Source organism: Scyliorhinus canicula, chromosome 17, assembly GCF_902713615.1.
Source record: "Scyliorhinus canicula chromosome 17, sScyCan1.1, whole genome shotgun sequence".
Lineage (NCBI taxonomy): Eukaryota > Metazoa > Chordata > Chondrichthyes > Carcharhiniformes > Scyliorhinidae > Scyliorhinus > Scyliorhinus canicula.
Window position 1 is genome coordinate 88,581,529 of NC_052162.1, and position 27,039 is coordinate 88,608,567.

Genomic DNA, 27,039 nt, shown 5'->3' on the forward strand with positions numbered 1-27,039 from the left:
CTACCAGCGAACCTGCAGTGCAGGTCCTACCATACATCCCCCAATACAGGTGCACAGTGGTTCACCACACAAAGTATCCTGATTCGCTCATGTTCCACGTTCACTAAAATGCAATCAAAAAATGAATAAAGGCACACACTCGATTTCAGGCAAACATTTCTTATTTATGTCAATGTAGTCGTGCCCCTACATTCGTTTTGAACATCAAAACAGTTTGATTTTGTTTGTTCATTCCTCTCTGATAGTTTTAGAAATTTTGGACGTTGACTCCTTGCTAGGCACTTGACTATCCTTTCACCTGTAGCCATATTGCTCCGTGAATTCTTGATGAACGTCTTTTTCCTTAATGAATTGGGCAGTTTGCTTCTTATTAGTTGACACGCCTTTTTCATGATCTTATTGGAAACATTGTGCATCTGTAACAGTTCTATGATCACTTGCAGAGGCAAACAAGTCATTGAATCCCTACAGTGCAGAGGAGGCCATTTGGCCCATCGAATCTGTACCGACCCTCTGAAAGAGCACTGTTATATCTCGCATGGGTCTTATGAGGTAGGGATCCACTACCCGGTGGAGCTTGCAGAATATGAGCTTCCCCCATAAGGTGGCGGGGGACCCTTAACAAAGTTCATGTGTCTTTGTATAAATAGAGTTGGCCAGTCAGGCACTGAGGAGAGAAGATTAGGGAACTATTGGAGCTGGAAATAATAGTAATGTGTTAAACAAAGTCAGTTTTATTTTTCTCGATAACTCAGTGTGGACTCTTGGTTTCGTCTTCCAGAAAGAACCCTACCTAGACCCAATCCCCCGCTCTATTCCCTTAACCCCACCTAACCTTTGGATACTTAGGGGAAATTTAGAATGGCCAATCCACCTAACCTGCACATGTAAAGTCAATGCCCCTGAGACACCTGGCACTTTCCCACTTTTGAATGTGCTAGGAGACGAGGGCGGTTACATCCTGGAGCGTGACCAAAGAGAGAAAGAAAAGCAAAAAAAAAGGCAGGAGAAGATTTTAAAAGACTTACAGAGTATTGATGGGAAAAAGATGATGAATGCAGAGCTCATATCAACAATGTGAGAACGCTGCATTGACACTTTAGGGTGCTGCTGGGAAGAGTGTTGCACTGATGTGTTATGTTTTGGTAAGATGTTGAGACCCGTCAGATCGACATTACAGATCTCCTGTTTTTAAGGTGAGCAGGGCCATTCTCCTTCAGAGGCCACCTGACCAATAGCTCAACCAGCACCACTAAACACGGATGATCTGGTCATTATCTTATTGCTGTTTGTGCGAGTTTGCAATGCGCAAATTGGCTGCTGCACTTCCTACTTTCCAACAGAGGCATCACACCAATTGTACTTAATTGGCTGTTTAGTGCTTCCGGATATCCTAGGGTAACAAAATACGCTACGTAAGTGCAAGCTCTTTAAGTCATTTTTTATTCGACAACAGTGGGTGTAGTGAGCAGTAAGACCGACTGATTTTGGAATACATTAAAACCAATTAATATGAGACTCACTTCACTTCAAGAAGTATATTACATTTTGTATTGATGCTGTGTCCACAAATAGTTGTAAACATCCTGTTTGAATTTCTGTCAGTTTTATTCTTCCGCATTCCTTAAGGCGCTAAGAATCATTGAGAGGAATGTCATCTTCCTGAGTGGAGGCCAAAAGGCAGGATGGGGTCCAGGATGTCGAATGTAGCTTCTGCAGGGCATGGATGGGAATTGCAAGTGCTCAGAGGCGAGCCGTTTTAAATCTCAGCGACTGAACCCCAGGCTAGCCAATACCCATGAGGAAGCCCTGAGCGACATCTTTCAACATTGAATAAAGAAAGTTACAAGCCTGGAAATGGCTACTTGGGAGATTCTGTCTTCTAGATTCTCGTGGAAATGTATAAACTCCTCAGGTTCATGTGATTATTTCTTGATTTTTAAAATTCTGCTAAGCACCTGCAAGTTTCCCTCCAAGCCACACACCATCCTGACTTGGATCCATATAGAACTAGATGGACTGCAGTCATTCGAGAAGGCAACTCAACAAGACCTTTTCAAGGGCAATTAGGATGGGCCAGGAGGCCTGTATTTTAAACAACCTTTAAATCATTAACTTAAATGCAGAACGATCAGCACAAGTCCACACAGCCAGTGACTTATATTTGGAAAATGTGAATTGCTGAAAAAGACATGGGAATTGTTGTGCCCTTAATTATTGGTATTCTTGCGAACTGTTCTGATGAGTGCTAGTAACATAGAACATACAGTGCAGAAGGAGGCCATTCGGCCCATCGTGTCTGCACCGACCCACTTAAGCCGTCACTTCCACCCTATCCCTGTAACCCAATAACCCCTCCTAACCTTTTTGGTCACTAAGGGGCAATTTAGCATTGCCAATCCGCCTAGCCTGCACGTCTTTGGACTGTGGGAGGAAACCAGAGCACCCGGAGGAAACCCACACAGACACGGGGAGAACGTGCAAACTCCGCACAGACAGTGACCCAGTGGGGAATCGAACCTGGGACCCTGGCGCTGTGAAGCCACAGTGCTATCTACAGTGCTGCCCAGTCTCTTTTTTTCAGCAGTACTGAACTTCTGTACTCGCAAACAGCAAAATGTGAATTCCTCTTGAATTTCCATTTGTGAAGTTGGCTTTTCAACAGCATGAGCAGGCTTGTAAGACCATATTCCTCGATAAGAAATTAAATTTGGAAAACCATTCTCCCCACGTATTTCCCCGCCCATTACATTTTACAACGCAAAGTATGCAGAGTTTCTCTTTCTTTATTCTTTCATGTGAGTGTTGCTGGTATGGCCAGCATTTATTGCCCATCCCTCATTGCCCTTGAAATAAGTGGATTGCTGGACCATTTAAAAATCAACCTGGAGTCACAAGAAGGTTTGACCAGGTCAGGATGACAGAGTTTCTTCCCTATAGGCACAATTTTGCGAAGCAGATGGGTTTTTACGACAATCGGCATTACATGGTTAATTCCAGATATTTTTTTATTTGCCAAGGTGGGATTTGAACCTGGGTCCCCAGAGCACTGATCTGGGTCTCTGAATTACTTTACCAGTGACAATATCACTACGCCACTGCATCTCCCTTAATGTAATTAACATGCAGAAATATGTTAGTATCACATATTAATGAAATTCTGAAATTAAGGGTTATCTAAGCCTGATAAATTTCTCTCTTGCAACCTTTCCAGACCCTCACGGTGCATAGATCAGACTTTCATCTGTTTCTCTAGCTAATTATTCTCAGAACAGGTCGCTAGCCTGTCGCAAGGGACTTGAAGCTTGAGAGGCATTATACCATATTCAGCAGAGCCACACTCATATGCACACACACAGACAAACTAAGGGACAATTTAGCATGGTCAGTCCACCTGCAGGACTTTGGACTGTGGGAGGAACTCAGAGCACCCGGTGAAAACCCACACAGGCACGGGGAGAATGTGCAGACTCCACACATGGGCCCCAGGCCAGAATTGAACGCGGGTTCTGACTAGTTTACTATTCTTAAATCAAGCCCTTTTAAGGACTAAGTTAGGTAGAAATTTGCATAGACAGAAAACCAAGCCAGGAATCAAACCTGGGACCCTGGTCAGAACCCGTTTTCAATTCTTGCCTGGGTCTGTGCGGAGTTTGTATGTTCTCCCCGTGCCTGTGTGGGTTTTCACTGTGAAGCAGCAGTGCTAACCACTGTGTAATTGTGTCACTGCTGTTATCTTCCAGGGAGACAGTTTGAGAAGGAAAGCACTTGAGCCAATCTTTACTCAGTCTCACACTTATTTACAGACTTATACATTACAAGCATAAATTTCACCATAGTTTCAACAAGCGCCTCCTTTTATGTGCTTAATTAAAACTCAAGTTAATGCCCACCGTCTGCAATTAAACACAATAAAATTAATCAATTAATATACAACTAATGGAATCGATTCTTCACAAAAATGCACTTTAAAATAGCTGACCAATACCCACATCTTAGTGTCTTCTTTCCCTCTAATAACCTGATGAGAAATGTCGGAAACTGATTATTACAGCCTGTGTTGTACACAGAGAAACAGGAATAAGCTATTCAGCTTCTTGAGACAGTTCCCCCATGTCATTAGATCATAGCTGATTGGTATCTTAACTCCATTTACCTGCTATGGTTCCTTATCCCTTTATACCCTAATCTGATACAAATAATTATCTTTCTCAGTTTTGAAGTTTTCAACTGACCCATTCTCAGCAGCATTTGGTGGAGAGACATTCAGATTTCTATTACCCTTTGTGTGAAGGTGCGTGTCACAGACAGACCTTATATGTCTTTTCACGTTGCCTGTGATCAAAGTGTTTCTATGGGCGGGATTCTCCGGCCGCGTTCGCCCGCCGACAGAAGAATCCCGCCCGAGGTCAGTGGACTTTTCCATTGTCGGTGTATCGCCCATGGCGTTCCTACACGGGCCGGCGGGTGAATCCAGCCCTCTGTGTGAGTTTAGTGTGTTTTCTTATCCTCAGTGATTTGCCCCAATTTAATTGATTCCAGCAGCAAGCTTTTGTGAATTTAGAAAATAAAGATGATTATTATTATTATCATACACTTGTTTCAGAAGTTCACAATGTAAGACTTGCGTACATTTTCACACATACGAAAATTAGATACAGATGAAGGAAAAATCAATCCAATTACAATCTTGAATTATTTCAGTCTCTTTCATAGCAGGCATGCAGGATTTTAGATGAATTGATGCTTGAGCTGCAGTTTTGCAAAAGCAGAGGTTTTTCGATAAGCTGTGAGGCATCTTGTAATTGAGTTTCCAGGAGGTCAGCTCTCAGTGAATTTGAAGTTGCAACATGTTGTGGGGAGTGTCCTCTCCCACTTTCCAGGTATAGCAGTTTTACTGTGGCTGTGTAGTTGTAATGCAGCTGGTTCCAGATGGTATCTATCATGGTCTTTCTGTCTTAGAATGGCTGCTGCTGTTCTTTTTAAAAGCAGCCAGCAAACATAGCTTCCTTACCCATGTGACTTGTTACAATTCCAAAGTCCTTTTCCAAATACGGTGGCGTGTGAATCCGAGACATATCCTTTTTCTTGTGGCTTTCCACACTTTTGAGTTTTGAGATGGCCAAGGCCTTCATGTTTGGGATGAGGAGGCATCGCAATACAATGAAAGGTCGATAAGATTTATTTCATATTCGGCTAACACCCGTTAGGTTTCAATGCCTCTGTTGTCTGTGGTGAAACAGAAAGTTGAGTTGGCTGTTATGTCTGCCCTGTTTGTTGATGGTTCATCCTCAAACAAAGGGATGTGGGAATTTCACAAGTGGCTGTGATTGTCCATATACAATGAGGTATTTTCCTGAGCTTCAGGTATGTCTGGAGCTGAATTTGCCAAAGTCACAAAATATGCTGCCAGCCATCTTAAAATCTTCTGTGTTCATTTGCTAAAATATTTTCACTATCTTCCTGCCTGTTGTGTGCTTCTTGACATCACCTCTTAATAACCTAACTCTAATTTCTACATTACCCCTTCTTGATTTGGACTCTGCCCACAAGATGAATCGAACCATTTAATTATCAATCATCTTAACACATCCCAGTTAGATCATCGTTTAATCATCTGTCCTCAAAATATAATACCAAATTGGAAATTTAATCTTGTGGTTTAAACATGAATCTTTCTGCACATTCAAAAATTGGCACTATCCATTGGTAAAGGATAAACAATGACCTCGATGGTGCCAAGTATCACACCTCATATGAGTGATGTGTCTGCAAGAATGAGGGCTGTTATTACATTTCCAATAAACTTGACACAACTCCAGTGTGATTGGCTAATATTTTTTTTTTAATAAACATTTTATTAAGGTATTTATGGTTTTATAACAACAACAGAATAAACAATGTACATGAAAATATAAACTTAGTGCAAAAGCCGTCATCCTCCCTTACAGGTCCCAACTTTACTAACCCCCTACTCTAAACTAAACTAAACCCCGACCCCACCCCCGCCTTCTGCTTATGGTTAATTTTCTCCAAAGAAGTCGACGGATGGCTGCCACCTCCGGACGAATCCTCACATTGACCTCTCAAGGCAAACTTGGTTTTCTCCAGACAGAGAAAGCTAGCCATGTCAGTTAGCCAGGTCTCTGACGTCGGGGGCTTTGAGTCCCTCCAAGTTAATAGTCTCCGAGGCTACCAGGGAGGCAAAGGCTACAACATCTGCCTCTTTCTCCTCCTGGATTCACGGGTCTTCTGACACTCCAAAAATGGCCACCTCTAGACTCAGTGCCAACCTTGTTTTCAACATCTTGGACATGACATCCGCAAATCCCTGCCAGAATCCCCAAAGCTTCGGGCATGCCCAGAACATATGGACATGGTTCGCTGCCCTTCCCGCACACCTTGCGCACCTATCTTCAACTCCACAGAACCTGCTCATCCGAGTCACTGTCATGTGAGCCTGGTGAACGACCTTGAACTGTATCAGGCTAAGCCTGGCACATGATGTGGACACGTTGACTCTACTTAACGCGTCCTCCCTGAGACAATCCTCTATCTCTCCTCCTAACTCCTCTTCCCACTTGCGTTTCAACTCCTCGGTCTGCGTCTCCTCTGACCCCATGAGCTCCTTGTAAATGTCAGAAACCCTCCCTTCTCCCACCCACATTCTGGAAACTACCCTGTTCTGTATCCCCCTTGGCGGTAAGAGCAGGAAGGTTGAGACCTGCCTGCGTAGGAAGTCCCGTGCCTGCAGGAACCTAAACTCATTTCCTCTCGTCAATCCAAATTTCTCCTCCAGCTCCCTCAGGCTAGAAAAGCTCCCCTCTATAAACATATCCCCCATCCTCTCAATCCCTGCTCTCTGCCATCTCTGAAACCCCCCGTCCATCCTTCCCGGGGCAAACCGGTGATTATTACACATTGGAGACCAGACCGATGCTCCCGCCGTTCCCACATGTCTCCCCCATTGCCCCCAGACTCTCAGGGCCACCACCACCACAGGGCTGGTGGAATACCGTGCCGGCGGGAATGGCAGAGGCCTGTTAAGAATGCCCCCAAATGAGTGCCCTTGCATGATGCCGCCTCCACTCGCTCCCACACCGACCCTCCCCCCACCATCCACTTCCTAATCATGGCTATATTCGCCTCCTAATAATAATTACTACAGTTTGGCAGCGCCAGCCTGCCCTCCCCCCGACTCCGCTCCAGCATCCCCTTTTTTACTCGTGGGGTCTTACTCGTCCCATACAAAGCCGGAGATCACCTTATTGACCCTCTTAAAGAAGGACAGCAGAATAAAGATGGGTAGACACTGAAACACAAACAGGAATCTCAGACCATCATTTTCACTGCCTGCACCCTCCCAGCTAGTGACAACGGGAGCGCGTCCCACCATCGGAAATCGTCCTCCATTTGGTCTACTAATCGGACCAAATTTAACTTGTGTAATGGTTCCAATTCCCGCGCCACCTTAATGCCTAGGTACCGAAAGCTTCCCCCTACCACCCTTAGTGGCAGCTCGCCAAATGCATCTCCTGCCCCCTTGCCTGGATCGCAAACATCTCATTCTTCCCCATATTCAGTTTATAACCCGAAAACCGGCCAAATTCCCCCAGAATCCTCATAATTTATTCCATGCGTTCCAGTGGATCCGAAACATATAGGAGCAGGTCATCTGCGTAAAGTGAGACTCTGTGTTCCACCCCCTCCCCAGACCAGCCCCTTCTAGCCCCTTGAGGCTTTCAGCCCAATTGCCAGCGGCTCTATGGCTAACGTGAACAACAGTGGGGAGAGGGGGCATCCCTGTCTGCCCCATAGTGCAGCCTGAAATAGTCCAATGTTGTCCTATTCATCCTTACGCTTGCCACAGGAGCCTGCTACAGAAACCTAACCCAGTCAATGAAGCCCCGCCCAAATCCAAATCGCCCCAGTATCTCCCACAGATATTCCCATTCCACCCAATCAAATGCCTTCTCTGTGTCCATTGCGACCACTACCTCCACGTTCCTATCTTCTGGTGGCATCATGATCACATTTAGCAACCTTCTTACGTTGGCCGCCAACTACCTACCCTTAATGAATCCCGTCTGGTCCAACCCAATCACGTCCGGAACGCAGTCTTCAATCCTAGAGGACACAATTTTGGCCAACAGTTAGGCGTCTACATTTAGTAGGGATATCGGCCTGTAGGACCCGCATAGCTCTGGGTCCTTGTCCCGCTTCAGGATCAATGAGATAGTGGCCTGTGACATCGTCAGGGGAAGCACCCCACACTCCCTTGCCTCATTGAATGTCCTCATCAACAGCGATCGCAATATCCCAGAGAACTTTTCATAAAACACCACTGGGTACCCGTGTGGCCCTGGGGCTTTATCCGACTGAATGGCCTTCAGTCCCTCTGCTATTTCCTCCAACCCGATCGGGGCCCTCAGCCCTTCTACCAACCCCCCATCCACCTTCGGGAACCTCAGCCCCCCTAAAAAGTGGGTCATCCCCTCCGGCCCAGCTGGGGGTTCCGACTCATACAACCCGCTGTAAAACTCCTTGAACGCCTTATTAACCCCTGCTGAATCTCCGACCAGATTCCCATCCCCAGCCTTTACTTTCCCTATCTCCCTGGCTGCCTCCATCTTCCTAAGCTGCTGCATGAGCATTCTGCTGGCCTCCTCTCCATATTCATAAATCGCCCTCTCGCCTTCCTCAGCTGTTCCACCGCCTTCCCTGTAGTTAACAAGCCAAACTCCGCCTGTAGCCTCTGTCGCTCCCTTAGAAGCCCTGCTTCTGGGGTCTCCGAATACCTCATGTCGACCTGCGGTATCTCATCAGTCGGTCTGTCTCTGCTCTGTCTGCCTTCTCCCTGTGGGCCCATATCGAGATCAGCTCCCCTCTAACCACCACCTTCCAGGTTAACTTCCAGGTAGTTCTTAATACATTTCCTCAGCTCCCCACACACCTCCTCATCAGCTAAAAGTCCCACGTCCAGCCTCCAGTGCAGGCGCTGGCTACTCTCCTTGCTAACCTGTAGGTCAACCCAGTGCGGGGCATGATCTGAGATTGTAATCGCTGAATACCCCGTGTCCACTACCCCCTTCAGTAGAGCCCTTTTCAGAATAAAAAAGTCAGTCCAGGAGTACAATTTATGCACATGTGAGTAGAAGGAGAACTCCTCCACTCTCGGTGGCCCAAATCGCCATGGTTCCACCCCCTCCATGATTGGCTAATATTTCAACAAACAACATCAACTTTAATTATATTGACCCCTTTTATAGAGTAAATGTCCTATCACTATTCATCAGTGAGTAAATATGGTCACAAGGCAATACTGGAAGACACCATGGATGTGACAGGTACTATGATACCCATAGAGCCTGTTAACCTTTAAAAAAAATTTTTAGAGTACACAATTCATTTTTTCCAATTAAGGTGCAATATAGCATGGCCAGTCCACCTAACCTGCACATCTTTGGGTTGTGGGGGCGAAACCCGCGCAAACACGGGGAGAATGTGCAAAGTCCACGCGGACACTGACCCGGAGCCGGGATCGTACCTGGGACATCGGCGCCGTGAGGCAGCAGTGCTAACCACTGCATCACTGTGCTTCCCTCGAGCCTGTTAACTTTAAACCGAAATTTGAACTTCTAATTGATACCTGAAATGGTGACACAGCAAGCTGTGATGTTTAAAGGCTTTAAAAGCACAACTGACTATATATCATTGTTGCAGGCAACTTATACTTTGTACTATCAGAACAGAACTTTCCTCTTTTATTTTTAACACAACCAAGAAACTCTGTTCACAAGTATATTTTAGACTGTCCCTAAGTAGTAATTTGATTTCGTCAGAATCAATCCAAGGTGAGTATTTGTTCGAGAGGCTTAGCTCCCGAGGGTTATAATTCCATTCGATTTCTTTCCCAGGCAGGTAAGTATTAACATCAGAACTGTCTTTCATGGCAAACGTTTTTCCTGGTGATTGTCCCTCCAGCATAAGCGAGGCAAATCTTCCAGTTTCATTCAAATCCTTACAAATTTGGTCTCTTCAATCCAACTGTGAGCTCCCACCCACAGTCCTCCACAGAACCATTGAGACTTTCAGTCTCTTGTTACGACACCCTGGGCGAGTGCGTGGTCAATTTCAGTCCCACAGACACCGGAGTCGCAACATAAGTGAATTAACCAATAATTTGTGTAGTTTCCTTAGATTGTTAACCCTTAACTGCTCCAATGACTTATAGGCACCAGATATGTAATTAAACATTTAAAAAACTGTTTATTTATAATAAGATGACATAAACATGCGATGGAAATAATAGAACAATTGTCTACTAGTCTAACTATTTCCCAAACCCCGTCCCACCTTCCACCCAGACACACACAAGGCAGACATAAGGTGGGCAGAAAGAAAAAGTTCAAAAATAACAGCGGTTAAAAGGCTAGGATGAATCTTTGCTGCTACGGTGGTAGCCTTTGTTGTCGATGATCTTGAAATCACCGGATGGTTTGGATCTTTTAGAACCTTCGTTCAATTCGAACACGCAGACTGTAGAATTCTTTCAGTTGTACAGGACTCCACCAAACTGGCGCTCAGACCTAATGAGATAATATTACAATGATGTACCTGAGAATTTAAAAGAAGGTTGTCTGTCCACTCTATTTGTCGAATGCTTGTCTGCCCTTTCTGAAGATCTAGGTTAACTGTAATGAAGATGAAGTAAAAGGCCCTTTTTCAGACCTCTAGTGATCTCAGGAGAGAGCTACCAGCAATGTGGCTATCCCAGCCTTCCAAACAGAGGTTAGATTTACAGCAAACATCAGAAAATACTGGACAGTCTCAGCAGTTCCGACAGCTGGTTTGTGATGCAGAACAAGGCAAGCAGTGTGGGTTCAATTCCCGTACCAGCTTACCCAGACAGGTGCCGGAATGTGGCGACCAGGGGCTTTTCACATACTTGTGACAATAAAAGGTTATTATTCGGGGCAGCACGGTAGCATTGTGGATAGCACAATGGCTTCACAGCTCCAGGGTCCCAGGTTCGATTCCGGCTTGGGTCACTGTCTGTGCGGAGTCTGCACATCCTCCCCGTGTGTGCGTGGGTTTCCTCCGGGTGCTCCGGTTTCCTCCCACAGTCCAAAGATGTGCAGGTCAGGTGGATTGGCCATGATACATTGCCCTTAGTGTCCAAAATTGCCGTCAGTGTGTTGGGTGGGGTCGCTGGGTTGTGGAGATAGGATGGAGGTGTTGACCTTGGGTGGGGTGCTCTTTCCAGGAGCCGGTGCAGACTCAATGGGCCGAATGGCCTCCTTCTGCACTGTAAATTCTATGAAAAGCATCTGTGGCTAGAGATGGGCACAGTAAGAAATCTTACAGCATCAGGTTAAAGTCCGACAGGTTTGTTTGGAATCACGAGCTTTCGGAGCGCAGCTGCTTCATCAGATGGGTGAAGGTGAGAGGGAAGGGAGCTAACATTTTGAGGCTGGATGACTCTTTGTCAAAGCCAGGTTGAAATGCCTGAACAAGCTGAGTAACTGAGGGGCAGAGGTGGAAAGAGATTCCAACATGGAAGTTCTTGAGTGACTATGAAGGTCTGTAGGTGGCAACGGATTTGAAAGTGTTGGAGGAGGAAAGAAAAAGGAGAAAAAAGTGTTTGAGGAGTAAGGAGCTGAACTAATAAGAGGGCTTGGGGTGTGAGCCTTACCACCCCACTGTGAAGATTTGAGTGGACTGTTATAAGAACAAGGTGGTCTTGGTGAATGAGAATCAGTTTATTTGTACAGACCATTTTTTTATTCCGATCTTAAAATAAAAGCAATTTGTTGAGATCAGTATTACTATTCTGCTGCTCATAACACAATTTTATTTGTCTTTAATAATTGCTGCCAGCCTATGTAGCCCCATTACGAGTAACCAGTCTATGTCTGGAAACATACAAAATGCCATTAAAATTTAAATTATTGCTACATTTCCAACACTCGACTACAGTTAGAAGCTGTCAGCACATTCTCAGTCAGCAAACTGAAATGTAAAGCATTCCGAGACTCATTTAAGTGTTGGATCTCCTCATTAATTGTTTTAACTTATTCTAGAAATGGATGTCAAATTGCCTGCAAAATGTTCTGTTTTATTCACGTTAACACATCTCTGCAGATTCAGGTGAATGCAAGCGTACCAAATCTGGGCTTGTGGGATCATCAGTTTAGGAGAGTCCAAAGCACAGGCCATAGACTCTGGAAGTGTGGCTTTTGAAGCTTGGGCAGCTCAATTCGAGGTGTGCCTGGGGCCTGAATTTTACCAGGGGCTATGAAAATCAGGTCCCAAGCTCAATGCTCGCAAGCAGGGGACCGACTCAGTGATTCTACTGCAGGAGGAGACAAAGGTGAACCTGCTCTGGGGGGATTGTTGGGGCCACAGGGATTTCCGTGTTGCAACTCCCTCTTTGAGCCACGGTGCCTATCGCTCCGATGCACCCCCTCCCTGACTGCTGCAGGGATTTTGCTCCTGTGAAGCTGGCAACCTCTCCACATGGCTCAGAGCTGTCCTGGCAAAAAGCTGGAGACCCTAATAAATGATGCTTAGTAATGATGCAAATTGGCTGTACTCCTCCATGGAAGAAGCAGCTGATCAGCCTCCTGCCTGCTGCTGGGAAACGTCCCAGGTGGTGGGATAACGGCAGGAAACTGTCGCGGCTCCCCACTAATTTACTGCCACCCGCTGCCTCTGTTCCTGCCATCCGGGGAGCAGTAAAATTCAGCCCAATGTTTCCTGCCTGCTGATCGTTCCTGTTGGACTTTGTGGGTCTAGAAATTTAGAAAGGGCTGATTTTAATGCTGTTGGTCTTGATTGGTGAATAAACCCTATAGGAGTACACCAAGATGTGTTGGTGTTTTGAAAATCAATGGAAACTCTGTTTGTAACGCCTGAAACTCCCTGATTACAACCTTAGTGCAGTCTACAAAGATAAACAACTTGGACACCCAACCTCAGTATATTCCCATTATGTTCTGTGCACAATGATAGACATGACCTACGTATCACTAGCATATTACCAATATGGGAATTATCACTGTTGCAAAATGTGCACGTATTGTCACATTGGATTGTAATGCCAATACTGTACACCACTTAAGTTAATATGGGGCAGAACAAGTTGAAGCCAGCCAGCAAAGAATTTGGCAGAGTAAATAGTCTTTAACTGAATGTATTTGTTTGGTAATAATGAATATTGATGTGACCACTACCTTTCGACTGCATATGAATCAAATGTTTGCTCTGGTCATTGGTGAAGTGCATACAGAATGGTGGAACGTTGGAGCAGGGCAGGCTCTCCTTCCTGCATTGCAGTGATTTCTATGTAGCCATCAGCCCACCCACAAAACCTTTCCCTGGTTTTAAGAGTAACTGCTGCGGTTGGTTTTTATGCTCAAGGTTTGTAGACAAGTTCAGGGAGAGACTGACGCTGCATTACATATTCAGAACATTCCCAAATCTAAAAATCATAGTCCAACTATCTTGGAGTCATCGAGGTGATTAATAACTGACAGGGAATTGCAATGTGTAACTGAACAGAGTTCATACAGAAGAAATATAATGCCACATTAGAAAGCAGTTATGATTGTTTGCTACCTAATTAATTGGGAAAACAAGTGAATATTTGAGGGCTGTTTTGATACCATCAGAGTAAGATAGTGTGTTATGTTTGGGCTGTTGGATTTTATAGTATTAGCATCCATTCTTAAACTCTAGTTTTTAAGAACTGGTCTTACGATTCATCTCGTTTTGTGCTCATTTATATTGTCAAGCTTCATTCCTGGGCCAGGAGAGAACTATGCTCTTAGCTTTTCGCAGGCAAGCCTGAAACTCCATTCGAGTTGTTAAAATGGAAAGCTGAGTATAATGCAGGACATGCTTTGAGCATGGGACTGGCAAGACAAGCATCAAGTTCAACTCAGCTTGCTGATCTGAGACCTGGATCGTTTCAACTTCACAGCCTCTTTGAAAGAGACCGGACCCGATTCATGCCCAAGTGGTGTTTGTTTCATGCCCGGAGGGCAGGCTAGTGCAGCAGGAAGCCACAGCCAGAGGCCCACGGCAATGGTCCCCAACAAAGTAGAGGAGAAGGGAAGAGAGTTTCCGACAATTGCTGATAATGCACACCAGCTTGACAGGAGAGCAGATTGTAGGCCTCAAAGAATGGAGCCAAAAGTAAGCCGAATATCTTCCATCAGCTAACTTAAAACCTGATAATGCCACTCTCACATATGTGGAAAGGTTATGAAACTCCAGATGATCTAGGTTGAAATTTCAGGGCAGTATTGCTGTCGCATTTCCCTGAAAAGTGACTTCACTTCCAATTGGCTGTAAAGTGTTTTGGGCTGTCCTGAAAAGCTCTATAGAAATGCAAGTTCTCTCTTTCCCTTTGTCCTTCTGAAACTGACTCCCTTACGGAGTTTATGGTAAACTATATGACGCACCAGCTATTTATACTCATGTTTTGTTTCTTACAGAACTACGGATTAGAGACCGAAAACCTCAGAACGCTTTCCCACAAGCTGAATGCCTCAGCCAAAAACCTACAGAATTTTATAACCGGCAGACGGAGGAGTGGCCATTACGATGGCAGGGCTTCCAGAAGATTGCCGAATGACTTCCTTACCTCGGTGGTTGACCTCATTGGTGCTGCCAAGAACTTATTAGCTTGGCTAGACAGGTACCCAGCTAATGTTATTCTGATTTATCAATAACCTTTGAATGCCTGCCCATCAGTTGGAATACTGAGTTCAGTGCCCCACTCCTGACCCCCCTTCGGTCCTCGAAACAAATGTTGCTACTTCCCAAATCCATGGCCATCTTTCCTGCAATTCCACATTTGAACCCCTCCAATGAGTTTATCAACTCTGCCACATGCCTAAAAAAGTTGTTGTCAAGCCACATGCAAGATGACTGTGGTAAGCTAAATACCTTGATCCTCGTTGATCTGTCTGCAGCTTTTGACATGGTTAACCCACCATCCTCCTTTGACAGTATTTTCCTCCAGTGTCATCCAGCTGGATGGGACTACCCTCACTAGGTACCATTGGTATCTATCCACTCTTAGCCAGAGAATCTCTTCCTGCTCCTGGAATTAGCTCTGTCTCAACCAAGGAGGCGATTCTCTGATTTCTCATACATGCTGCCCCTGGGTGGCATCATCCAAAAATGCAACATCATGGCAGGAATTTTCCAGGCGTTCGCTGGTGGTGGGATTCTCTGGTTCCACGGGCAGCGCACCCCTGCCCGCAGGTTTTCTGCCAGGGTGGGGTGGTTTCAATGGGAAATCCTGTTGGCAAGTGGCAGGAATACAATCCCACCGGCAGCGAATGGCGGGCTGTGTCCTGCTGTTGGGAAATACGCAGCTGGGGGTTCCAGAGAATCCAGCCCCATGTTTCACAAGAGCACAAGAAATAGAAGCAGGAGTAGACCATATGGCCTGTTGCGCCTGCTCCTCCATTCAATAAGATTATGACTAACCTTGGGCTTCAACTCCATTTTCCCACCTGCTCCCCATACTCCTTAATCCCCGGAGAGAACATGATGCATGGGTTGCACCAACACCTTCATCCTCAGCTTGAACATCTCAGGAAAGGTCAGAAATCTCACAATGGTCACAGAAATAGCATTAGTCACCTTACGCCCCAATGAAGGGATCATCCTCGGAAGGGAGAGCTGCCTTAGCAACATGTGGCTGCTGTGGAATGTGATTCACATTCCCTTAGCACATCTCCTTAAGCAGCTCCCTGTAGTATAGTCCTTTCACTCATGGCCTCACCAGTCAGTGGACATGCATCTTTAAAGGGGCTGAAAAGCTAAATCAGAGATAGATGCACTCATGTTAGTATTATTCCAGATTAGTAAGTCGACCCGAGCACACATATCATTCTTGAATGGTTTGCACTTGAATGTCTGAAGAAGGAGCAGCATCTGGACAACTCCATTTTTCCCATCACCCATTTTCACAAATGAAAACGGAAGCGCATCCTCTAGCTACTGACCCCCAATTGCCTTTCCTACATCAGGATGCAGTGACCTTTAACTCTACATCATTCACCCAAAGCTGCGAGTCTGTTTGCATTGTCCTCACAGAAGGTGCCGCACCAGGACACTGATTAGATTAATTCCAAACACTCAGGACCCTCCAATCGTTGAAAGTCTACAAGTTTATATCCTCAATGATCTTGGCATTATGGAGAAACTTGGACCGGGCAGTACTGGCACAGCAGTTAATAACAACTTCTTCCATTCATAAACCCTGCTGAGGACTTAGGAGGTGTGCAAAAGCATCACTTTCGGAGCATGACAGTCCTCGACATGGCCCTGCTCACAAAGGCCAATCCTTGTATATACCCTCGGTTAATGAGAAGACTGTCATACAATGACTTCCAGATTAAGTTGTGCACTGTGCCTTTAAACAAGAAGTACGCAAAGTACCTCTGAGCAGCCATTCAGGATCGATGAGTAGATGACTTCATCAGGAGGATCACCCACCTAAACACCTCTTGCAGATATTTGTAATGTTCCTGATTAACCCTTACTTCCCTCGTTCATAGAACATAGAACAGTACCGCACAGTACAGGCCCTTCGGCCCACAATGTTCAGGGTCATACATGTGGAGAGTGGGAACTCAGCATGGAATGACGTTCAGTCTTAAAAGCGGAGACAAGATCTACCTGCAGAGAGGCATGGATTCCCAGGGGTTTTGAAGTTTGACACTACTTTTGTCACGAATACACTCTCATAAAATAAATGGCATTGCAAGCTATACATTGGAGAAATGATTATAATGTTAGTCACGATGATTACTTGTGCTGTCCACAAACACCAGATATCAGTGTGACAGCAACAGGGTAATTGTTAACATGGATGAGCAATTCTCCTGAACCCAAACAATGTCTGCTGAGATTTAAGGCTGACAGGTGTGTTTACCAGCTGTCAGCGACACAGGTGATGTGCATTTTCTAATGTCGCAGATTTGGAAATAAAGACTACTTACTATGTAAATCATGTGAAGATCCAGATGGGAGCTCATTGAATCCATGAGACTTGGAGAAGGATTAATACAACATTTGCAGAAGTGAAAATTCAAACAATGAGTAAACACCAATGTGCATTCACAACTTCTTAATTTTTCTAACCCTGCTGCCAAGTCTAGGTGTAACCCTGACACCTACAGCAGAGACGGATGCTGCAGGTTGTCTCCCACGTTCTACGTCTACATCTGTAAACATGAGGCCGTCCAAAACTCTGTTGTCCTTACCCTGAGTCCCGTTCACCCATCACCCTGGTGCTCATTGACCTAGATTGGCTACTGGAGCGGCAAAGCCACAAAATTCTCATCCTGGTTTTCAATCCTATCTCTATCTCTGTAACCTCCTCCAACCCTGCAAACCTCAAGTCTAAGATAGTTGCTCCCTGCCTAATTCTGACCTCTTAATGCCAACCTCTGTGATGGATAGCACCTCTGTTAAGCACATTGGGACAGTTCACCATAGGTACTATATAAATGCAATTTGATGTTGCAGTTATCTCGTTAGAAAGCTGTGTTAAATTTGTAATAAAAACAGAAAATGCGAGAAATACTCAGAAGGTAGGGCACCATTTGTGGAGGGAGAAACAGTTAATATTTCAGGTTGAAAACTGTAAAGTGCTGGGAATCAAAGATGAGGTGCTGCTCCTCAATCTTATAATGAGCCTGATTGGAACAGTGTAGAACGCTGAACGCAGAGAGGTCGAGTTGGGACGAGATGGAGAATTACATTGACAATGACGCAAAGGTCAGTATCACGGATTTAACGTAGGCTTTTCACAAAGTCAACCTACATTGGGCCTCCCCAGTGGAGAGGAGACCACATCATGAACAGTAAATATGGAACAGCAACTTATAATGTTGTGGGCATGGGGGAATTTAATTTAAACAGCCCTAATTTCTCCTTTCACTATTATTCTGTAAACAGAGAGGTGTTTTTGATTTTGATTTCTCTCTTTATTTGCTTTTTAAAAAATTTTGCCAATTAATTGGCAAATTAAGTTGGCCAATTTAGCATACCCTGCACATCTTTGTGTTGTGGGGGTGAGATCCATTCAGACATGGGGAGAATGTGCAAACTCCACACAGCCAGTGACCCGGGGCCGGGATCGAACCCAGGTCCTCGGTGCCATGAGGCAGCAGTGCTAACAATTGTGCCACCGTGTCTCCTGATTTCTCTCTTTTTAAGCGGTGGTGTATTTCCAAACCCCTCAGTTTTGATCCAATTTCTATCAATAACCCCACAGCAAACTCAAGATACCATGAACTCAGAGGGTTAGTTTATCCATGCACACACAACGTGGGAAGGTGAAATGAAATGAAAATCACTTATTGTCACAAGTAGGCTTCAAATTAAGTTACTGTGAAAAGCCCCTAGTCGCCACATTCCGGCACCTGTTCGGGGAGGCTGGTACAGGAATTGAACTGTGTTGCTGGCCTGCCTTGGTCTGCTTTCAAAGCCAGCGATTTAGCACTGTGCTAAACCAGCCCCGTGTCTTTAGGTAGCCCCAGTGCATTCATATAATAAACAAAGGATAGAGAAAGAAAGATTTATAGGACCAAGGCCACAGAGCAAAGAATTATTGTTTTATGTGAGTCCAGGATCATCGTCCAATGGTATTCCATCACAGAGGTCGACAGGTTGAAAACTGATGCTGGATAATTAACTTTTCCAGTCGTCCATGATAAGGCAGACACACAGAGTTGAATTACTCGTGTAGGCAATGGTGCAGAAGTTCCAGTAGAAACAGTAGTAAATGAAGCCGGTATGGACATTGGCAGACTGCCTTGCAGTACAGCAAGACAGTACAACTGCCCTCTCCCCCCCCTCAAGCTGAGTGTGGCAGGGGAGGGGGAGTGTCATGTCACATGACACACACCTCTTTTCTTTGACATTGAAAAAGGGTGTTTATTCCTTTGTCTGAGTTTCCGAGATTTTTAATGTTCCAACCAAGAAGAATTTGAAAGGAAAAAGTTGCAGGGCTCTTTGTCCTAGTAGACTTGTCGACTCCAGTGGCCAAACCTGGCTTATGAAATGTAGATGGCTATTGTATAATTCCCTTTTAATTTCAGCTCTGCAGCCCACAGAGCTCATTAGCATCTCTTCAGAGATAATGAGCTGTATTTTTTTTCTATACTGCTGGATGAGCTCCTATTATTCCAAGGTCACAGCCAGAAATGGCTCCTGTCATTTTAAAAGGTCTTTCTCCAGTTTTTAAAATGTTGAGAATTAGCCATGATAATACATATAAAAATAGTGTGAGCCGTTAGTCCCATTTCAGAAAGAGGTCCAAGTATATCATGGTTTCATCTGGAAGTAGTGTTTGGTGCCTTGGATAGTGAAAAAGGAAGAGGTGAATTTGTGGTGCCTCTGACTATGATTGTCCAGCTACACACCAAGTTAATTTTGTGGTCCCTCTATATCTCGCCTAGTTATAGAACATCTGGTGACATTTACACACCTCGAGGTTAAAAAAAAACGTGTTGGAGAATATTCGTCTTGTTCCTGAGCTGCAGAAACCTCTGTGTATGCTGTTTATCAAAGTCATCACTAAGTTGTTAATAATTTGTTTCACCATCATTTATTCCACCGAGCAAAACTTTCATGACTTATTTTTCACTGCCTGTTTCTTCAAGATCTCTGCCACCAAAATCCTTATTCATGTTTAGAGCCGTTCTGGACGTCTCCAGACCTCGACTTGCTGTCTTACCATTTTACACGCTCCTTAAGTGAGGTGGGCAACCTGCGGTCCATCAGGGATCTGAGTGCGGCTTTTGTTGGCCATTTTGTTGGCCATTGCCCACGTGCAGGGTTGCCAGATCCACTGATTTCCATCCACGTAGTTGTTTTCCTACCACTATGACTAAAATGATACGCATGTAAAAAAAGGACACATGAAGTGATGTGCACAGCATTGACTGTGAGAGCGTGCACTCCCCTTGCGTCCAATCAAAATGTATATACTTTATTTGTTCATACCATTTGAGGTTGCTGGCTTCATTAATATATTAATGATTAAGCATCTTCTGTAACTTATTATGAGATATTTGGCATGTAAGTGAACGTGCCCAATCTCAATCTTGCGGCCCACTGAGGTGAAGGTGTGTCACAGTGGATAGCACTGTGGCTTCACAGCGCCAGGGTCCCAGGTTTGATTCCCCGCTGAGTCACTGTCTATGAGGAGTCTGCACGTTCTTCCCGTGCCTGCGTGGGTTTCCTCCGGGTGCTCCGGTTTCCTCCCACAGTCCAAAGACATGCCGGTTAGGTGGATTGGCCATGATAAATTGCCCTTAGTGTCCAAAACGGTTAGAAGGGGTTATGGGGATAGGGTGGAAGTGAGGGCTTAAGTGGGTCGGTGCAGACTCGATGGGCCGAATTGTCTCCTTCTGCACTGTATGTTCTATATTCACTCATGCAGTCCACTCACTAGCCTAGGTTGCCTACCAGTGCTCCATAAACTACAATGACTCTAAAACTCAGCTGTCTACCTAGTCCAGCATTAAGTCCTATTTATCCTGCCTCAGAGATGCCAGCCAATCTGGCTTGCAGCTCTTAAATGGTCAGCTTGGGACTACAGGCAATCCCCAGATTCTGGATTTCGGGACTTGCCGGGGCAACTGAGGGAAGCGCTCTCCTTTCCCACCTGAGGCCTGTGCAGGGTGACCAGTCAGGTTTCACCTGTGCCCCTGAACCCCTCCCGCCAGCCTCAGATTTGAGGCCAGGAAATAAGTGGCCCATACACACCAATAATTGACCACTTGAGGGCCGCAATTGGGGCAAGGGTCTCGCCCGCACCATGTAAAATTACAGACAGGTTGGGACGGTCAGGTACGTCACCTGGGGAATATTACAGGCAACCCGACCAGCTGCCCATTATATTTAAAACCCGCACCCACATCTTCAAATCTTCTCTTGATCTCTCCCCAAACCTATCTCAGCAGTCTCCTCTAGCCTTAAATTCATCTCCACACCTTTCCTTCCTGCAACTCTGCAATATTGTGCATTATCTCCCCTCCACTTTCATTTCTGCATTGGTGGCTGACCTCAGCAGCTACTGGCTGATTGTCTGCAACTTACTCCTTGAGCTGGACTCAGGTGGAAGTGGTTGCTGGTTTAGGTGACCAGTCCATTTTCAAAAAGGGCCCTCCAGTCAGGAGCGAAAGAGGACGTCTTCACCTTGCTACAACCTTTTGAGATTTCTACCAATTCTGACTTCTTACACACCCCAGATATCCTTTGAATCTCCTTCAGCTGTGTATGTCCAAAACTCTGGAATAATTTTCCAAAATTCCTCTGATATTTTTAACTTTCTCTCCTCTGTTAAGACACAACTCAAAACATATATCTTTGACCAGATTATAATATCTTACATGGCTTGGTGTAAAACTTTGGTTGATAATGGACTGGGCTCTCCTCCATGCGATACCGACAACATGGATCGCGATCGGGTGGAGAATTGAGTGTTCGGCCAAAATCGAAGTTCGTGCCAGGTGCCAAACCAACCACTATGCTCCGGCCCCCTGCTGGCGGCGGAATCGGGGTTCATTCCCGTGCACCAGCTGGAGAATGCTAATGGATGCAAATGCGTCCTAATGATCCATTTGCATCCACTTAGCAAGTGTAGCACCAGATACTCCAGTCCTCTGGGCTGGGAATCACGTGGGTGAGGATTATTATAGGTATCGCCAAACGTGAACTTGACGTAGTGGCCCTTGCAGTGAGTTGCCTGGATGAGCGCGGCTCCAACATCATTTAGGAAGCTCGAAACCATCCAGAACAGGTCAACCTGTTTGATTGGCACCCCATCCACAAACATTCACTCCCTCCACCATCGACATACTTCGGCAGCAGTGTTTACTATCTACAAGGCGCACTGCAGCAACTTAGCAAGGCTCCTTCGACAGCACCTTCCAAACCCACCACCGCTACTATCTAGAAGGACAAGGTCAGCAAATACTTGGAAACACCATCACCTGGAGGTTCACCTGCAAGCCACTCACTATCAATATATCGCCATTCCTTCACTATCACAAAGTCAAAATCCAAGAACTGCCTCCCGAATAGCAATGTGGGTGTACCCACACCACATGGGCTGCAGCGGTTCAGAAAGGCAGCTCACCACCACCTACTCAAGGTCAATTAGGGATGGGCGGTAAATGCCAACTTAGTCAACGATGCGCACACTCCATGAGTAATTCTTTCAAATACCAGGAGTGAGGGACATCAATTATTATTTTTTAACTTTTTCCAATTAAGGGGCAATTTAGAATGGCCAATCCACCTACTCTGCACATCTTTGGGTTGTGGGAGTGAAACCCACGCAAACACGGGGCGAATGTGCAAACTCCACACGGATAGTGACTCAGAGCCGGGACCGAAACTGGGACCTCGGCGCTGTGAGCTGGCAGTGCTAACCACTGTGCAAGCATGCCACCTGTCATGATATGCAAACATGCAACCAATGAACACTCAGAATAGGACACAACCAATGGGCAGTCAGGACACTCAGAGGTGGCATCACCACAAGGGGGCATGACATAAACAGTATAAAGGGATGAGGCACTCGCACCCTGCCTCTTTCCACAGACAAACATCTCGAGATTTAGACAGGGTTGATCAGCAGCATCACATCCCCAGCACGTGGCTTAGAGCAAGCTGGTACAAGCAGACTGAGTTAATACAGTTAGATTAGCAGAGAGTCAAACTCATTTGAGAACTGTGTTAATAGTTCAACAAACACGTTGAACTCATTTCAGAGTCTGGAGCATCCTTTAGTTAAGACTGCATCAAGTAGCAGCCTGTGTTATCCGAAGCAGCATAAAACAACACCGCCCAGGGACATCAATTATGAGGCAAGGCTGGAAAGTATAGACTGTTTTCCTTGGAACAGAGAATGTTTAAAGTTGACCTAGTAGACATTTTCAAAATGACGAGAGGCTTTGATCGAGAAGGCAGAGAGAATCTATTCCACCTGGTCACTGGGTCAATAACTAGACATGATAGATTTAAAATCATTGGCAAAAGATCAAGAGGGGAGAAGAGCAGAAATGATTTTACTCAGAGAATTGTCACGATTTGGAACTCTACCCGAAAAGCGGGCAAAACCAGATTCCATGAATAACGTTGAAAAGGAATTGAACAGGTCCTTGAGCATAAGAACTTACAGGATTACAGACAAAAGCCAGGGTGTGAGACGAAACCTAACTGGATTTTCTAAGAGCCAGCACAGGCAAAATAGATCAATTGGCTTCTGCTGTGCTGCAAGAATCTATGATTCTACGAAATGTGAAGTTAATTGTAATTTATTTCTGTCCTGGGTGCTATATTTTCACAGGCAATAAGGTGTGTTAGTGTTTCTAGCTGGTAAGGATCCGATTATATTCTGACGTGAAAGAAGGATTTACCACCGCAATATTAGAATTAATTATTCTTCATTGTGTTTTTAGGTCTCCATTCGTTAGTGTGACAGAATACTCACTTCTAAAAAATAACATTGTTCAGCTGTGCCTGGAACTAACAACTATCGTGCAACAGGTAAGTGTTACTCACATCGAGTAGCCATATCACTAGAAAAAGATTGAGATTGGTTGCCCTTCAACCCATTAGCACCACCTCATTGAATAATTTCTTCATTTACCATAATTTTTGAAAAATAACTTTAGAGTATCCAATTATTTTTTTACAATTAAGGGGCAACTTAGCGTGGCTAATCCACCTACACTGCACCTTTGGGTTGTGGGGGTGAAATCCACACAGACACGGGGAGAATGTGCAAACTCCACACAGATGGGGCCGGGATCGAACCCGGGTCCTCAGAACCTCAGGCAGAAGTGCTAACCTCTGCGCCACTGTGCTACCGTTTATTTCCCATCAATTAACACAACAATTTATTAGTCATATATGTTGGTTGTTTGATAACTGTGATTGCAACACATGCACACATTGAAGGATGTACAGTCACTGACAAATGCCTGATCGAACAAAACATCAGGCACCTACAACGTAAGTCAGAAATCAATAAATGATGCTTCAACGGGATTTCATTCACGATTATCTGGAGCTCTGTCTCTGTACGAAAGATGAATCAGAAGATTCAGAATATGTTCATGAATCAGCCTATGCTCCAGCAGCTTGTAAGCTAGAAAGAGCTAGAAGGGTTAGATGCAAGCTGACACATTGGTTGATGTATATATAGTTTTATATCCATTCTTCATGGTCAATTATTTTGATTGTTCAAAGGCTCTGATGTTACTCCTGCACTCAGGCATAAGTGATTTGTAATCCAGCCAGAAATATTTCCTGAGACAGCTAGATTAGTTATGCTTGTCTTGGAAAGGGTTGTGCATTAATAGAAAAATGCCACAACCTTCAAAGGAAGACAATTTTATTTGCAATTTGTTTCTCATTGATAGTTTCCTACATTAATTTGTAAAATGAGTATTCTTTGAAACACCATTGAAGTCCAGTGGTGTTTTGTGCTGTGTTCTATTCTAACTCAGTCCTTTGCAGAATTAAAATTTGTGGAAGTAATTTGGAGAGATTTGAACTCATTCAGGATCTAACCACTTACACAGGTTTAAAATTGGCTCCGAGTCTCCCAGTACTGTTTGTTCCTGTTCCCAGAAGGTGGCAACTTTTAAATGCAGCCTGTGCCTCCTATGAACTGGTGTTGAAAAATCTTTAAACGTCCAGAAAATGGGTTGTGATGTGCTAACAATTGCACACAGAAACACGAAACGGTACAAAAGAGGCTTTATTACCGTGAGATGTTATTCCCTCAAGTGGAGCTGTAAACTGGCAGCTCAGGAGACCTCGTGGATATTTATACTGCTCCCTGTGGGTGAAGCTAGCCGGCAGGGGCTTACCAACAAACTATGCAGGGGCTTACCGACAAACCTGTAATAGCAGGTACTATTGTACATCCCCTAATAGAGGCACATACATATATATACAGATGATCAAGCCATTTATTGTTGGTCTACTAAACTTTGTATGGAATACTCACCTAATGCTCTTGATTTAAAGATGAGGGAACCATATATTTTTAGCCTCCTGACAAATTTATTGCAAAAAAGAAATATGCACAGGAACAAATAAATTTAACAGAAGAAAACATGAGCGACACTTAACTTTCATCAGTGCATTAAATTATTTGGAGCCCAAAATAAATCATTGTCAGATTCTTAGTCCTTTAAACTTTCATTAATTTTTATACCAGTGCCTATGCTTAAAAATAATTTTGTGTCACCTCAATGGTTGATCTGATTGAAATGAAGTGCTCTTAGCTTCTTGTATATATTACAGGTTAATGAACCTTCTGAGCACAGAGCTGTTAATCAAATCTATGCACAGAGACGATGGAGGATCTTGAGATAAAATCAATGCTCAACATGCAACATACCCATCCTTGCCTCAAATATTGCATTAGCTGCCTTTTCTCAATGCAGCGGGAAATTGATTTGCGCTGTATTTCTAGCATTTTCGGTTTCTGGGCATGATTTACTGGCTGCATCCTGCCGGAATTGGGTTTCCCAATGGTCGTTCCACCTCGCGAGATCTAGTGAGACCTTGCAAGATGTGGCGACCTGGGTCCCTTCCACAATGTGCCTCTGCCAGATCTAACCGGCTCCTGCGATCTACCAGCCTTACTGAGGAGATCCCACCGGATGCTGTTTAGCACTGGTACCCACAAACGGGGACCAGGGGGAATGACACTTGGGGCCGGGGGGGGGGGGGCATCTTCCAGGCGATGGGAGATCCCCACGTGGTTGGTATCTGGGCAGGTAGCACCCTGGCACTGCTGATGCCTCCCTGGCCCTTGGCACTGCCAGCCTGGCACCCTGGCAGTGCGTTTCACCTCAGAGACCTCGGACGAGCGCCATTCAGCAGTGATCGCCACAAATGGAGACCAGACGGAATGGCAATCGTGGTCTCCAAGGGGAAACGGGCAGGGTGGTGCCCTGGCACACTACTGGTGCCACCTGGACAGCCTGACAGTGCCACCTGGGTGCCAGCCTGGCACTGCCAAGGTGCGCAGGTGGCACTGGCAGGGGGACTGCCAAGGTCCAGATTGGCACTGCCAAGGCGCCAAGCTTGCATTTTCTGTGCACAAGCGCACAATCCGGCCAGGGTTGCCCACTGTGGGTGTTGGGGGTGAGGCGGGGTTGGGGGTAAACCAGGGACCATCCCATATCGTGTTTGAGCTGGGGGGGAGGGGGGGGGGGGGAGGTGGGAGGTCGAGGATTCTGTTGGGGGCCTCGGCGAGATCATTTAAAAATGGTATCCCGATCTCTTACTACAACGGGAAGTTCCGGCGAGCAGAGCTCCCCAATAGGGCTATGTGCCACATCAGCCACGCGTTCCCCATTCAGGCCCCTTATTCAACATGAGTCGCATTGAACAGACATGTGTTTCTAAACCCGCTCTCGGTGGGATTTTGCTCCCTTTCGGGAAGATTGCGCCCAACATCTCACTAAAGCAGGCGGGCCATATCTTCAAAAGATGCAAGGAATCAAAGCTGGAAAGTGAATTCTTATGTGGGTCACCTCAGGCACCAATCCTAGCAGTTCCTGAGCAGAAATTCCATTCAACTCACGTGTAGATGGTCCTGAACCACCAACATCAAATAATGAAAACTAATGATTAAGTACATGGTGATAATCGTGATCTGGAGGGTGGGGTTTTCCAGCCGAAGTGTCTCGCCTGCCACAATTCACTGGACTGGTGGTCAGTAAAAAGGAGGAGGAGGGAGATTACCTTTTTTTTAGTGTCTTTAATCCAATTGGAGGTTCCCCCCAACCCCTTCAATGTATATCTCACCCGATCCCCACATTTTTGAAAGGATTTTTTTCAAGCTTCAACGGTCAATTTATATGCCAAGATCTATGTCAGTTCCATACCTTCCCTATATTGACAATGAAAATCGAAATATAGGGCGCGATCCAACAGCCATGCTGCGCCGGAGAAGCAGCTCAACCTGGC

General features: G+C 45.3%; 1 protein-coding gene across 6 annotated transcripts in view; it reads left to right on the forward strand.

The window, feature by feature from the left end:
- The window catches only part of si:ch211-26b3.4 (connector enhancer of kinase suppressor of ras 2), an 824,630-nt gene that overhangs the window by 301,575 nt on the left and 496,016 nt on the right, over nt 1-27,039 (forward strand). For all 6 annotated transcript variants that reach the window (XR_005457712.1, XR_005457711.1, XM_038775303.1 and 3 more), the window contains exons 3-4: nt 14,502-14,704; nt 23,505-23,592. Coding sequence is in view for 4 of the 6 variants with exons in the window: in XM_038775303.1 (XP_038631231.1) it covers nt 14,502-14,704; nt 23,505-23,592 (291 nt within the window). In the remaining 2 variants the exon portion in view is untranslated. The remainder of the gene's footprint in view (nt 1-14,501; nt 14,705-23,504; nt 23,593-27,039) is intronic.